The sequence below is a fragment of the Papaver somniferum genome, chromosome 5 (genome assembly GCF_003573695.1).
Source record: "Papaver somniferum cultivar HN1 chromosome 5, ASM357369v1, whole genome shotgun sequence".
NCBI lineage: Eukaryota > Viridiplantae > Streptophyta > Magnoliopsida > Ranunculales > Papaveraceae > Papaver > Papaver somniferum.
The window spans coordinates 169,449,527-169,464,353 of record NC_039362.1 but is presented as its reverse complement, the minus strand read 5'-3'; the positions used below and the strand labels follow the sequence as shown (position 1 = coordinate 169,464,353).

At 38.4% G+C, this 14,827-nt stretch overlaps 1 protein-coding gene across 1 annotated transcript; it reads left to right on the top strand.

Moving 5' to 3' along the window:
* The first annotated feature begins 9,577 nt into the window (after positions 1-9,577).
* LOC113283596 (mitochondrial uncoupling protein 5-like) lies at positions 9,578-11,186 on the top strand. Its single transcript, XM_026532916.1, has one exon. It carries the CDS (start codon positions 9,934-9,936, stop codon positions 10,897-10,899), a length of 966 nt encoding a protein of 321 aa, XP_026388701.1. The 5' UTR covers positions 9,578-9,933; the 3' UTR covers positions 10,900-11,186.
* Positions 11,187-14,827: the final 3,641 nt, after the last annotated feature.

The window sequence follows — 14,827 nt, the reverse complement described above, 5'->3', positions numbered from 1 at the left end:
AACCATGCCAGTCGCACCACTGTGCCAATGGAAAACCATGCCATCCACATCTTCGTGCAATGGCAAACCATGCCAGCCAAATCTCCGCGCCAAGGCATGCCAACCATGCCAGCCGCACCACTGTGCCAATGGCAAACCATGCCAGCCACATCCCCGCGCCAAGTCATGCCAACCATGCCAGCCGCACCACTGTGCCAATGGAAAACCATGCCAACCACATCTCCACGCCAAGGCATGCCAACCATGCCAGCCGCACCACTGTGCCAATGGCAAACCATGCCAGCCACATCTCCGCGCCAAGGCATGCCAACCATGCCAGCCACGTCTACCGCGCCAAGGCATGCCAACCATGCTAGCCGCACCATGCGCCAATGGCATGCCAAACCCCTGGCCCCACCATGCCAAGCCAACCGCACCTTACCTTGGCCCCAACCATGCTAGCCGCACCATGCGCCAATGGCATGCCAAACCCTTGGCCCCACCATGCCAAGCCGTCCGTGCCAAACCCATGGCCCCACTATGTTAAGCCATCTGCGCCATTGTCCTTGGCCCCACCATGTCGGCCTTCCCTATGCGGTTACCAAAACGAAGGCGTGCGACGATCAAAGGCCACCCTTCCATCCTAGATGCAAATCATATCCGTCCAAGGTCGCCAAACGATGCATGGTAACCTTTGGCCCAAAACCCTAGTTTTGGCCACGCCAAGGCATGCCATGCCACATGTGCCAATGGCATGCCAACCACCTTCCGCGCCATACCATACCGACCTTCCCCATGCGGCTACCAAAACGAAGGCGTGCGACGATCAACGGCCACCCTTCTACCCTAGATGCAAATCCTAGCCGTCCAAGGTCGACAAACAACGCATGGTAACCTTTGGCCCAAAACCCTAGTTTTGGCCACGCCAAACCGCGCCAAGGCTTGTCATGCCACATGTGCCAATGGCATGCCAACCACCTTGTCACGCCATACCATACCAGCCTTCCCTATGCGGCTACCAAAACGAAGGCTTGCATCAATCAACGACCACCTTTTCATCTAAGATGCATATCTTAGCCGTCCAAGGTGACTAGCTAACGCATGACAACCTTTGGCCCTAGTTTGGTCGCGCCTAAATAAGTCCAAAACCCTAACTTTTGGCCGCGCCTAAACTGGGCCGTATTAAAGCCATACTGATCATACTTTCATGCCACTGGCTACCAAACGAAAGGTTGCAATAATCAACGGTTACCTTCCTCTTAAGATGCAAAATCTCGACCGTTGAAGGTCACCACCGAGCCAGCAAGTTTCCCAAGCTCAACTTACCAGATAACAACAACATGCTACATGTTTTCCACGAAAACACTCGAGACATCAACACATGTCACAAACTGGGGGATGCTCATTGGGTATTGGTTTGGCGGTTTACATCGTGCGGCGTACACTACGCTGATTTTAAGAAAGTTTCATAAGGATGAGGCGGTTAGTAAATACAAGGAGTAATGGTGAAACGCTTTCTTTTATGGAACATCAATTCCAAGGGTTACCAGTTACCACCTCCTCCCATTTACTCACTCGTTTTCCATTTCTTAATGAGACCAGAATATGTTTCACTTCGACTTGTATAAATAGGCATTACCTATTTCCACCGAACAACAAGTTCTGGTTAGGAGCATACAACACTCAGAAAACGTTTGCTAGCTTTCCCATCTGTTAGCTTCCCACTTTCTGATACAAGTCACAAAAAACTACTCTTCCAGAATCAACTATTCTGGTCTCAACACTCTCTTCGCTTCCCTCCCCAAAACCAACCCTTCTCCTCCTCTTTGTGACCGAAGCAAGTCTGGAACGGACATTTCTTGGTTTAGGCCGGATTTGTACAGATTGATCTCTCGAATCTAAAGTACTCCCTTGCAGTACATTGTTTAGGGTTTAGACTCGTTTCTCACCCACACACCAGAAACTACCGAAATCAGCAAAAACCGTTTCCACCCTCAAACAACTACATAAGACACAATTGAATCAAAGATTATTTGATTTACTTGAATCGGTTCATGAACTTTTATAGCCACGGTTTGCAAACTGCATTCCTTAGTCTTTTGAAGTTTAAGTTCAGAAATCATCTTCATATATATAACCTTCTCAAGTTCGCATGCTAGGTTCGCGGACTTAAGTTACCGGGCAGAGTTTACAAACTCCAGCAGAAATTCTCGGGTTTGAGAACTTCGCTGGTTCGCGGACTGGGTTCGCGGACTTAGCTTCACGCAAGTAGTTTTTCAACTCCAGCAGAAATTCTCGGGTTTGAGAACTTCGACAGTTCGCGGACTTGGATCACGCCATTCTTCCGGTTCTCTTGATCAACAAAGTTCGCAAGCTTTGGTTTAAGGAATAGGACTTATACATAAATGTGTTTTCACAATAATGCTTATGTCCACCATTGGTTATGTAATCTAAACTCTCATTCCAATCATTGAAACATTCTTAGAGGACGTTATATAGTTGCTACACCATTTCTCGTCAAAGCAATTCTCAAGATGATTGAAACATATTATGACTTTCGTCACATGGTAAAGATAAACTTGGTCAAAGCAAAAATCTTACCAACACATATTTCGAGATATAGATAGGCGAGGTATACTCGGCTTGAAATACCAAATGTGTATAATCCAAGTCTATATATAGCACGACTTCTTGTCTCAAAGAGTAGGATATAGAGTAGATAGACTTTTGAGTGACAGATAAGTTCAAGTCTTCACATACCTTTTTCTCGAGAAGTTCCACCGGTTCCTTGAGTAGTTATTCTACTTGTTTAATGAATCGCCATGAAGTCCTTGAGCTCAACTACACGTTCTATCCTAGTCCCAGACTTATCTATAATTGACTAGAAATCAAGACTTATAGTTTTGATCACTAACATTGGAAAACATGCTTGAGATAGCAACGCATGCGAGTTCGACCGAGCAATGCTCTAACAAATACATTCAGATGTATGGGTATCACCATTGTGTGCTATTAATGGTTACAAGTATTATGTGTCCTTTATTGATTCCTTTAGTAGATTCACATGGTTGTATCCTCTAGCTTATAAATCTGAAGTACTTGAAATATTTGTTAAATTCAAACATCTTGTTGAGAATCAGCTTAATAGAAATATCAAATTTATTCAATTTGATTGGGAGATGAATAAAAAAATGTCTTTATTTATCTTGATTCCTGTAGAATAGGACATAGAGTCTCTTTCCCTTATGCTCACTCTCCAGTAAGCACGACCCACAGCTCGGTCTCATGAGCACGACCCAAGTCTCCTGATCCACATGAATAACTTCTAGTACATCCCTACGAGATACACTGGTAATGTCTATTTCATAAATGAATATGTTCACGGTTCCTAGTAACATCCCCGTGAGATTCACTAATAAAATCAAGTATTCCATAGTTTCATATAAACAAGGACACTCTCAAGCACATATGCAGGCCTCACCCTCATTCTCATGTTCATGTCCCAGTTGGCTCCATGAGCCTCACGAGCTCATCTATATCTCATACTGATATTCGGACATAATAAGCCTCATATATAAGACTTATCATGAAATATAGACCTCAAGTCTCTCACATTCATCTGAAAGACTCACCAGCGGAGTTCGACTCCCACAAGATATGCATGGCCTCTCATGCGAAACTGAGGCTCATCCTCATCTCATCTCGTGCCTCACACACGATTCATGTCTCGTGGAGTAAATAATATTTAACAAAAATAACTATTTTAATAAATAAAATAAAACGAGTTAAATAAAAATAACTATTTTAATAAATTAACAAAATTAAAATTAGTAACGTTTACATTGTTCGATTTCATTCCTTAACACCTAAAAATAACGTTTAACATATTTGAGATTGTACATCTGTACGTTATGTGCAACATGGTAACCTATCCTTGTTGGCGCAAAAATATCCACCCAAGGTGGCTCCATTTTTCTGGATAATATAACAACGTAAATTCTTTACTCATGACTCTCTGATTAGACATAACATCGCAGCTATATCAAGTTGAGTCACTTGTTCAGAGAATAAAGCGACATGCAAGTTTGCATCCAAAGTATTTACTGATTTAAACAATCAACTCGGGTAGTTTTTTGTCATGCCAAATAATATGGAGGCATCAATACTTTCCTGGCAATTTAGCTCGTTTTCGAAAATATTCTAATTTTGTGGTTAGAAGAAATGCGCAAATTTTTGACACTAAAAAAAGTATATTGTCATTCTAATGATTCATGCTATCAGAAACACCTTCTATGCTTAGGGTCTGACTTTCAAAGACTCTGAAAAAGTATAATGTAAGATTTGAAACTTTTGTGCTTTAAACCTTGTACTTTTTTAGGTGAATTCGGTCGTGCCAACATGTTTATGGCCCATCACAACACGCCAAAATTTGGAAACCTCGCAAAGGGGCTTATGGACACACTAAGCATGTCATGATCCTAATGTCTAGTTAGTTGGTTAGGGTGGTGTCCTAAAGGAATTTAAAAAGTCTAACTTACCCTTTCATCTTTAAAACACTAATAACTAAAACCAAAACCTAATTCTGTTTCACTTCCTTCTCCTCTTCCTCTACTCGACCAAAATTATTTTATTTTCAATTTAAAATCAATTCATCGTCTTCGGCAAGTCTCAATTACGGGTATCTAGGAACATGTTCTTCTCTTTTTCCTATCCTCAACCGAATTATTTTAGATTCGGAAAATCCATCTTTTTTTTTCTTCTATTTTTTGAGTTTGAATTGGTTTAAATCGGGTGAAATCGGGGGGAAAAAAGGGTTGCAGATTTACTTACAGTTAGGTGTTCTTAATTTTCTAACCGTAAACTTATTTTCTGAAGCTTTTACGGAAATCAAATGCTTGAAGTAAGAATCAATTTGATTTCATCATTTGGATTAGGTCATACTTAAAAAAGTGTTCCTTTTTACTTTTTTTTTTTTTCTGGCTCGGCTACCGGGAATTTCACCTTGTGATATCAGGCTAATCTGAAACAATATTTAAAAAGTTTATTCAATGAGAAAAAAGAGAGAAAGGGATTCGAACCCTCGATAGTTCTAAACAAAGAACTATGACAATTAGGAAACTAAGAACTCCTAAACATAGATAAAAAAACAAAATTGTACATGTTGTTACGGTCAGGTTTGTAACCCTAAATGGATTTAGGGTTAGTTTAAAGAGTCTCGGACCCAATATAAATTTGGTTTTCCAACGATAATTGAATATTCCAAGCCATCAAACTAAAAACTAACATATAGAAATATCTATGATTGGTAATATAACAACCTGGCCGTAAGCAAACTTATGGGTTTTTTTCTTGGAATACCTAATGGTATTTCATCATCACCTAATAGTAATTTGTCTTATGGTTGGTTACGAGGGGAAAATTCAATCATAAATCAGTCTAAAAAGCTAAAAAATTCAATCTTTTTACTTACTTTAACCAATTTGGTTTGTCTTTACTAGGAATTACTTGTCTTTTATCATATAAGGATTCACCCAATTGAAACTTATCACTGAGTTCACTCATTTTAGTTTAGTGAATTAAAACTTAGAATTTTTCAAAAAAAACTATCTTTTCTTTTCTTTTTCCCTTCTACCTCTTTTCTCTCCAAAAACTCAAAACACTAATCATATGTAGGTTTCTTAGCCATTATGAAAATTATTTAGATAAGGGGATTTTGAAACTACTAACTCCAGTGTTTCCATAAGCCCATATATGAGGTTTCAAATCTGAATAAAACGGGTGACCTAACACTACATGACACAACATGTTAACTGCATGTGATGGATTTTGCATGGACATTCAGCATACTGGCACGACAAAGCCGCCAACACTACACAACACAACATGCTAAGAAAGCATGTCATATTTCATTTATATTTCAAAAAATGAACTTTATTCTAGCAAGCATTCGACATTTTATTTTTGTTATGTTAGACTTATTTCTATAGCAATATATATAGTAACTAAAAAAAAAATTCTTTAGAAAACATAAAATAAGTATACCGGCACAGCACGATGCAATACAGTTATTTTTCTAGCACCAAACAACAATGCCTTATAGTACGACACAACACAACACGCATTAATTTTTAGCATACATCACAACATGATACATAACAACCTAAACACTTGATTTCGTGGACTAAACTGTGCTGGGATGACACATTTTACACCTTTGGATATTGGTGTTTGTTTGCAACTTTAACTTTTCTATCCATATCGGTAGTCCAACTATCTTCTACCTCTATTTTTGATCGATATACTTTTCTTTATCGATCAACATGAATCGTTATAACAAATACGACTTACATTTAAAAAAAGAAAACTTACTATCACTTTTTCATTTTAATCCAAAAATAACTGAATTAAACAAAAAAAAAATCAAGAAAAGACAAGAGTGTTAGTCGGTGGTGTAAAATTGACTTTTGGTCAAACTTTGTCTTGTGCCAACTTATTTCTAAAGTTTAGGAATCTAGGGGCCAAGTTAGGGAAACTTGTTTCCAAAGTAATTTTCTTAAGGGCCAACTTTGTGTCTTTATATATAAGGATTAAAATTATAGGTATAGAGATAATCCTACCTAAAAGAGTGGTAAATCCTTGAGTTTAGGATTTTTTTGTCTCTTTGTTGGGAGGATCGTGTGCTACCGTGAAGATCAATATCGATGCGAGAGAAAAACTTGTAGAGAGAGGATTTTTTGGTGTTCTAGTGTTTAGGATTTGGGGCTTTTCTCTAAACAAAGTTTCTAGTATTTCCATGTTTCTCCTCTATTAGTAGCAGCTGTGAAGATGGTGTAGAAGAGAAGACACGAGGCTGGTTTGGAGAATACTAGGAGAGTTGGTTTTCTATGGTTTCTTCAATGGTGTTCTCGGGTATGTCTTGTTAACTCTTTGGGTGTTGTCATGGGTTGCGGAAAGAGCATGTAATAGTCTTGATTTAATGGAAGTTTTCTGGTGGTGTTGTCCGTGGATGTAGCCTGTAAAGGTGAACCACGTATATCTTGTGTTGTGGTTGTGTGCTTGTTTATCTTCTGTCTCTTTCTTATTATTTCTCTCACGTTTGGTCCAAATTACCAATTGCCCTTTGGGATCTTGATTTCCGCTGCGCTCGTGGTGCCAATTTCCCCAACAATTGGTATCAGATCCATTGGACTGGCTGGTGTGATTGAAACTGGAATTGAACGATGGTTTATTGTTCGGGTGGAGAAATTTGTTTTGAAGGTAATGTTTCAACCAGTGTTTGCACAACGATGGATTTGTGATGTGATTTACAAATCTGAGAGGTTCAACTTGGTAGAAGTTTATGTTCTTTGTTTAGTTTTATGATGTAGTATGGGATGCAAAATAAGGCCGAATGAGGTGGAATACATATATACTTCTTGAAGAGTGTTAGTAATCATACATTATAAAGAATGGGTTACAAAATATGAAGAAAGGATGGGGCTGTGAGGTCTCATGTAGAAGCAAATCCAGCAACACTTCAAAGTTATGCACGAGATGTTATAGATTTATGTTCTTAAATCTATGTAAAGTATTCTTAATGGCTTGCACGTTATATCAAGAATGCGCACTATCTCGAAAGCATGTACCACGGTATATTCTAAGCGAGTATGTTGGATGTGATGGTGGTAAGAGTATGTCAGATTGGTGATGGCTTTGAGAATCGCTTAAAGGATTAAGCTTGTTAATCACAGTGGAGATATCTGATGGTTTGTTTCAGATACAGGGTAATCATGACATGTGCTGGAGTATGATATTGGATCTAATTCTTCCTTTCTGGATTAGCTTATACTGGTTAGGTGAAGCTAGCGGTGATTCTTCTGGATGGTTCTCTTGGTGATCAATGGTGGAGTCTGTGCAAGTATCCGTTGATAGTGATTGAAGATTTTCATGTTGTTTGTGAAGCGTGGCCAGTTTCACAAGTGTTCTTCATAAAGAAGATGATTTGAAGACTTTTATCAACATCATGGTGTTTTGGTCGAAGAGATAGTTATATGAAGATGGAAGTTCGGGTTTGAGCTTCAAAGTAATTCTAATGGTATATAGAGATGATGTGCAGCCGGATAAAGGTGAATCTTTGTTTGATCGTCTCATGCTTGAAAGCATGATCCGAGGTGGAGAATTGTTAGTCGGTGGTGTAAAATTGACTTTTGGTCAAACTTTGTCCTGTGTCAACTTATTCCTAAAGTTTAGGAATGTAGGGGCCAAGTTAGGAAACTTGTTTCCAAAGTAATTTTCTTAAGGGCCAAGTTTGTGTCTCTATATATAGGGATTAGAATTAGAGGTGTAGAGATAATCCTATCTAAAAGAGTGGTAAATCCTTGTGTTTAGGATTTTTGGTCTCTTTGTTGGGAGGATCGTGTGCTACCGTGAAGGTCAATATTGGTGCGAGAGAAAAACTTGTAGAGGGAGGATTTTTTGGTGTTCTAGTGTTTAGGGTGTGGGGATTTGCCCTAAACAAAGTTTCTAGTGTTTCCATGTTTCTCCTCTGTTAGTAGCAGCTGTGAAGACGGTGTAGAAGAGAAGACACGAGGTTGGTTTGGAGAATATTAGGGGAGTTAGTTTTCTATGGTTTCTTCAATGGTGTTCTCGGGTATGTCTTGTTAACTCGTTCGGTCTTGTCATGGGTTGCGTAAAGAGCATGTAATGGTCTTTGATTTAGTGGAAGTTTTCTGGTGGTGTTGTCCGTGGATGTAGCCTGTAAAGGTGAACCACGTATATATTGTGTTGTGGTTGTGTGCTTGTTTATCTTCTGTCTTTTTCTTATTATTTCTCTCACGTTTGGTCCAAATCACCAATTATTTTTTGGAATCCTGATTTCCGCTGCGCTTGGATGCCAATTTTCCCAACAAAGAGTATTATATAAATAAAAAAGAAAAGCAGAGCACGAACAAATTTATTCCCGATACCTTGATAGCTTCTTGGACGAAGGTGCACAAAACAACCTTTCCAACACAAGGCATACATACAAGTATGTCGGTATTTTAAATTGCAACTTTTCCTTTCCAACACAGCATACAGTATAGTGTTAGTATGTCGGTACTCTACGGTCCATACTCTACTATGCATCTTGGACCAAATGAATGGTAGGACTTTCAGCTGATGGATTTGACCGAAATGTATCCTTCCTTTTAATTTTTTCTTCTTAAAAGCGTAATTCCTAGAGAAGAAAGGAGAACCAAAGAATCGACCAAAACCCTTTTTCCGACATAAATCAGTAGCCTCCTATCAGAACCCATCCGAAGATATCATTCCCCAAGCTTCAAGTAATTTGCCAATTTTTTGATATTGACTTTTTATGGTCACGACAACCCGCTAATTAGTGACTTGTAGGTTTTCACATGGTAGAAACTAGAAACCGATTCGGTGTTGTTAGCTTAAAAGGAAAGCTGAAAGCCAATACCAACAAAAACAAAAAAAAGGAAGAAAAACACTCAATTACACGCGGAGTATTTTGATTCAATACCACGTCACGTGGGCATTGAATACATTATACCCCAATATATACGGAAGTTGGACCCACATACTCTTTCTCCTTCCTTTCGTTCGTTGTTTCCTTATTCCATATCTCGCAGCAGCAGCCTCCCCCTTACGACTTTCCTCAGACCCTATAAATGAAAGAAAAATAATCATATTTTTCTCTTCACCTTTCAAATTGGTTTCGTTCTTGTTGTTTGAATAGAGTCTCTTTGAACATCATATGTCTCAGAGGCCCAACATTCCACATTCTTCAACAGTAGCCTTCGGCTTACATTCTCATCTCCTGGTTTCCAGTGAGATGAACCCTAATTCCAATTGGTCCTAATTTCAGATTTCAAATCCTCTAAATTCTTTTTTTATTTCAATTACAAATCCAGAAATCAAATCTTCAAATTACCCATTTATTTCTTCAAATTCTAAATCCAAAATCAAATCAAGATGGGTGTCAAAGGATTTGTGGAAGGAGGAATCGCATCGATTATTGCAGGATGTTCAACGCATCCCTTAGATCTTTTGAAAGTTCGTATGCAACTTAATGGTGAGATTCAAACCTCCAAACCAACAGCCGAATCGGTCCGACCCGCATTCGCCACAACCACCACCGTTGCGGCTCCGAAAATCAACGCCACTCTACCACCACCGCCGCCACGTGTGGGTTTGCTATCGGTAGGGAAGACTATCGTCCAAGAACAAGGATTACGGGGTTTATTCTCCGGTGTATCAGCAACGGTACTCCGGCAAACACTCTATTCAACAACTCGGATGGGTCTATACGATATCATGAAACAGAAATGGACTGATCCAGAAACGGGCAACATGCCTTTAGTCCGCAAGATAGGAGCTGGTCTAGTTGCAGGTGGAATCGGTGCCGCTTGTGGTAACCCGGCTGACGTCGCAATGGTACGGATGCAAGCTGATGGTCGTCTACCTCTGGACCAACGCCGTAATTACAAGAGCGTTGTCGACGCAATCACTCGAATGGCCAAACAAGAAGGAATTACTTCCCTGTGGAGAGGATCATCGCTGACGGTGAATCGTGCCATGATCGTAACGGCATCTCAATTAGCGTCGTATGATCAAATCAAGGAAACAATCTTAGATAAAGGCATAATGAAAGATGGATTGGGTACACATGTAACAGCGAGTTTTGCAGCTGGATTTGTCGCTTCAGTGGCTTCGAATCCGGTGGATGTGATCAAAACCAGGGTGATGAATATGAAGTACGAACGTGGAGGTGTTCCACCATATTCTGGTGCGTTGGATTGTGCCATGAAAACTATCAAGGCTGAGGGTCCTATGGCTCTTTACAAAGGATTTATTCCTACAATCTCTAGGCAAGGTCCTTTTACTGTTGTCTTGTTTGTTACTCTTGAACAAGTTAGAAAACTCCTCAAAGATTTCTAAACTCAATCTTGATGACGATCGAGGATAATGAAAAAGAATGAAGAAACAGAGATGTTCAAGATTAGGATGATGATGATGAAAAATTCCAATAATAGGAACTATATTAATTTATTTAAATAGATATATGATAATTATTTAAAAATGTTCTTGATTTTGGCTAACAAGAGCACGGCAACCGTAGATGATGTCGTTGTTGTTGTGGCTTTTGTTTTAAATTTTTTAATAATTGAAATTTGCATAATTTGGTTCCGTTGATATTGGAAAATAAATTTTTTTATTAGTGGAAATTAGCTGTGTGTGGGTCCAAGGAGGACAGTTTCAAGGTCTTCCATGTTATGTGAAAGATATTTGGAAACATGGTTGTGTTGTGGTGTATATACCATGTCGACGGATATATATTTGCACTTTGCACTTGCAGCTATGTGCAAAGCTGCTCCATTAATTTGAAAAGCTGAGAAAGCGTGTCAGAGTATTCAGTGATGCAAGACTATTGTTCTGCTTGATTGGTGGCATTTAATTAGAAACCTGGTCTGGTAAGTGGTAAGATCTGTTTTATTCAGCATTCAGTATTGCATGAAATGTAAGGCAGAGCAGAGGCGTAGACTTTAAATGGCCAATGGATGGACATGGACCATGGTAGTTGGGGTCAAGTGAATGCTGATCAAACAAAATAAAAGAGGTTAAAGTTGATTTTTACTCTTTTTTTCTTGCCAAGTTGTCGGTCTATTAATAGAGGGACTATCGGTGGGTAGAAAGGGCCGGGGAGAAAATGGAACCGGCTCTCCCTTTTATATCGTCTTTGAATTCCAGTGCTGATTTATCTGTTTTATACTGGTTTTTAATGAATGGTAATCAAAGAAAAACATAGGGGGACTATTGGTGGGGGGAGATGAAAAGAAACTTAATGCGAACAGTAAGAATGAGAAGAATAAGAAAGGAGACTATCTTAATGTGTAGGTCACTAGAAGGAGGAGAATTGAGAATTAAAGATGTCCAAAAAAAATTCAACTTAACAATTATAGCTAAAATGGGGTGGAGATTTAAAAAGGAACTTGGAGAAGTTGGAATGGAGCTAGTATAGAACTGATATCTTACATATTAATGACACTCCGGATAGAACTAATAGTTGGGATGGAATGGTATGTTTACATGCACACAACAATTAAAATAATATTATATGTTTTGGGGAAGTTGGAATGGAGCTAGTATAGAAATCTGGAATGATTTCCGGATTCTTGATACGTTGACTCTGATGGACAGACCTCAAACAGATAATGAAGGTCTACAAAAGGTAAGTGATCTAATTCCTACTAACAATACATGGGATTTAGGAAAGCTGGTTAAAAGGGGTAATTTGCGTTACCTCCCCTGGAGAAGATCATAATTTGAGTTACCTCCTCTACAAAACAAATATTAGTAAAACCTCCTTTCGTCACTTTTTCCATCCAAACCCGGTTAGCTGAGTCAGCTTCTTCGTACAGCTGGATGCTTTTAGGGGAGGTAACTCAAATTATGATCTTCTCCAGGGGAGGTAACTCAAATTATGATCTTCTCAGCTAACCGGGATTGGATGGAAAAAGTGACGAGAGGAGGTTTTACTAATATTTGTTCTGTAGGGGAGGTAACTCAAATTATGATCTTCTTCGGGGGAGGTAACGCAAATTAACCCGATTTTTTTGATGAACATGCCATTGAGAAAGTAAAGAAAATTCAATTAATTGATGCCAATCATGAAGGTACACCCCATTGGACTCTACATGCAACAGGTAAATTCTCGGTGAAACCTCTTTATAATCAAATCATCACAAATGGAAATGCGGATAAAAAATGGAATCTTATTTGGAAGATGGATACCGCTCCTATTGTGAAAATTTCATTTGGAAGGCAGCCCATTTCATATTGTCAAATAGTATGCGGATGGCAACCATTTTGTCAGAAACTAACACAAAATATAACTTGTATAATGAATATAGAGAAACCTTAACCCATCTGTTTCCGGATTGTACTTTTGCTAGACAAGTGTGGTGCATTTCAACTTTGATATACAATTCACAAAAACTGGGGCTAACAACTTTCATGATTGATTATATAACTGTTTCCAAAACACCAACATAGGTGGATACAGCGTAGACTGGAAAGTTCTGTGTAGTGTTATCATATGGAAAATCTGGAAGGCCCGATGAAACATAGCATTCAAAAAAAGAAACTCAAAATAGTGAAACAACAATAAACAATATCATTAAGTTCATAAATAGTTATGGGATAGTTCATAGGCCTGATTATGATATTATGCATCTTTTGTACTATAATTCACTAAATGATGCAACTCTTAGGGTTACTACAGATCAACCACATGGGCGAATAGGGCTAATGAAATAAAAATTAACACAGTCCTAACACTTTGTGACTCTACAGGGCCCATCACGGAAGGTAGAAGACTTCACGCAGACTATACAACTAAAGAGAGCTGGCGTAGACACGGCTTACCATTGGGCAACAAAATTGAGCGTATTTTCTATTGTTTTCAGGAGCGACTCAAAACTACTCTCTTGCTGCTTAAAAGAAAATACACGACTGCAAAGTAGCAAAGATACAAGAACAGTACAACATAAGGCAATATAACTTCACAAGACATAAACTTTAAATTTCTAGCTTTTAATCTTGTTTTAAGAATCAATGTAATTTGGGCAGCCAAAATCTCTGTTTGTTTTTTTTTTTTGAAAAATATGTCATTAAGCATAATTGCAAAGAAGATAACTTGTAGGAAATTCTAAATTACCTAAACATTCAAACCTGAAATAAATATGTAACAGTGTACCGGAACTCCCCTTATGGAGTATATGGTCCGTTAGCCTCTCTAACAGTGTACTGGAACTTTATGAACTTTACTATTCAGAAAATCAAAAATTACCTTACCAACTACTCACCAGAAATCCAACTAGCTATTAAAGAAAATAACACAATCACAATAACCCAAATCACTGAATCACAAGTCAAAGGCCGTATCAAAATCACAATCACCAAAGATTATAATATCCCTGAAAATTCAAAATGGATTTGCACTAAGCACTCACAGAATCACCAGCATACCCAGAAACATAATTGTATGTTCTTGCAACTCTATCAATCTCAAATAACCAACCACATTTCTATTTTTAACCTTATAAAAAAATGCTAAGAACAGGTTACCCTATTTCCTGATCACTAATACTCAATATTCCATACCATAATCCTAGTCCTTTTAAACCAAAAACTTTCTGCTACGTAGAAAATATCTACTCCTCCGTCCCCGAGGGGCTGATCTGAAGTTGTAATGGTAGGAGAGAAGGAAATGGTTATCTCCTTTCCTTTTAAATAAAAAATTAGGGTTAAGTTCTTAGAGCATTTCTCGGTTCAACCACTTATGTTGGTGATTCAAGTCAGTTATCAAATTCACCAAAACACATTCTTGATTTAGTCTCCTATAGTTATTTTTTGACTAGATTACATTCAAGAAGTAGAGTATGGAATCAAATCTATCCTTGAAGACTCACGAAGGAATCTATGGAGAACTTTATTAAAGGTTAGTAACAAATATTTGATTCTCTTGTTTATTCTACCTCTCTATCTGTCCAAACGAAAGGCTCACTCTGTGGAACAATTCTTATGATGAAAAATATACTTTGAGTCTAAAAGTTAGTTAAAATAACCATTGACCTTTGAAACCTCTCCATGTAATCGTCAACGGAAATACGAAATCAACGAGCCAAAAATCACTCAATTGCAAGTTAACGAAGAAGGTATGAGTGATTTGCTAAAGCAGAAAAATGTGTGACTAAAGGTCGATTTTTTATCTTTTTTTTTTGAAAAAAAAAATTCATGAATAGAAAATTGCACATGGAATTTTAGCAACATTTTTCCAACTAAAACCCTAAATACGTGACCATTG

What these genes read in the sequence shown, in the direction of transcription:
- LOC113283596 (XM_026532916.1), top strand. Translation starts at nt 9,934, where the DNA reads ATGGGTGTCAAAGGATTTGTGGAAGGAGGAATCGCATCGATTATTGCA.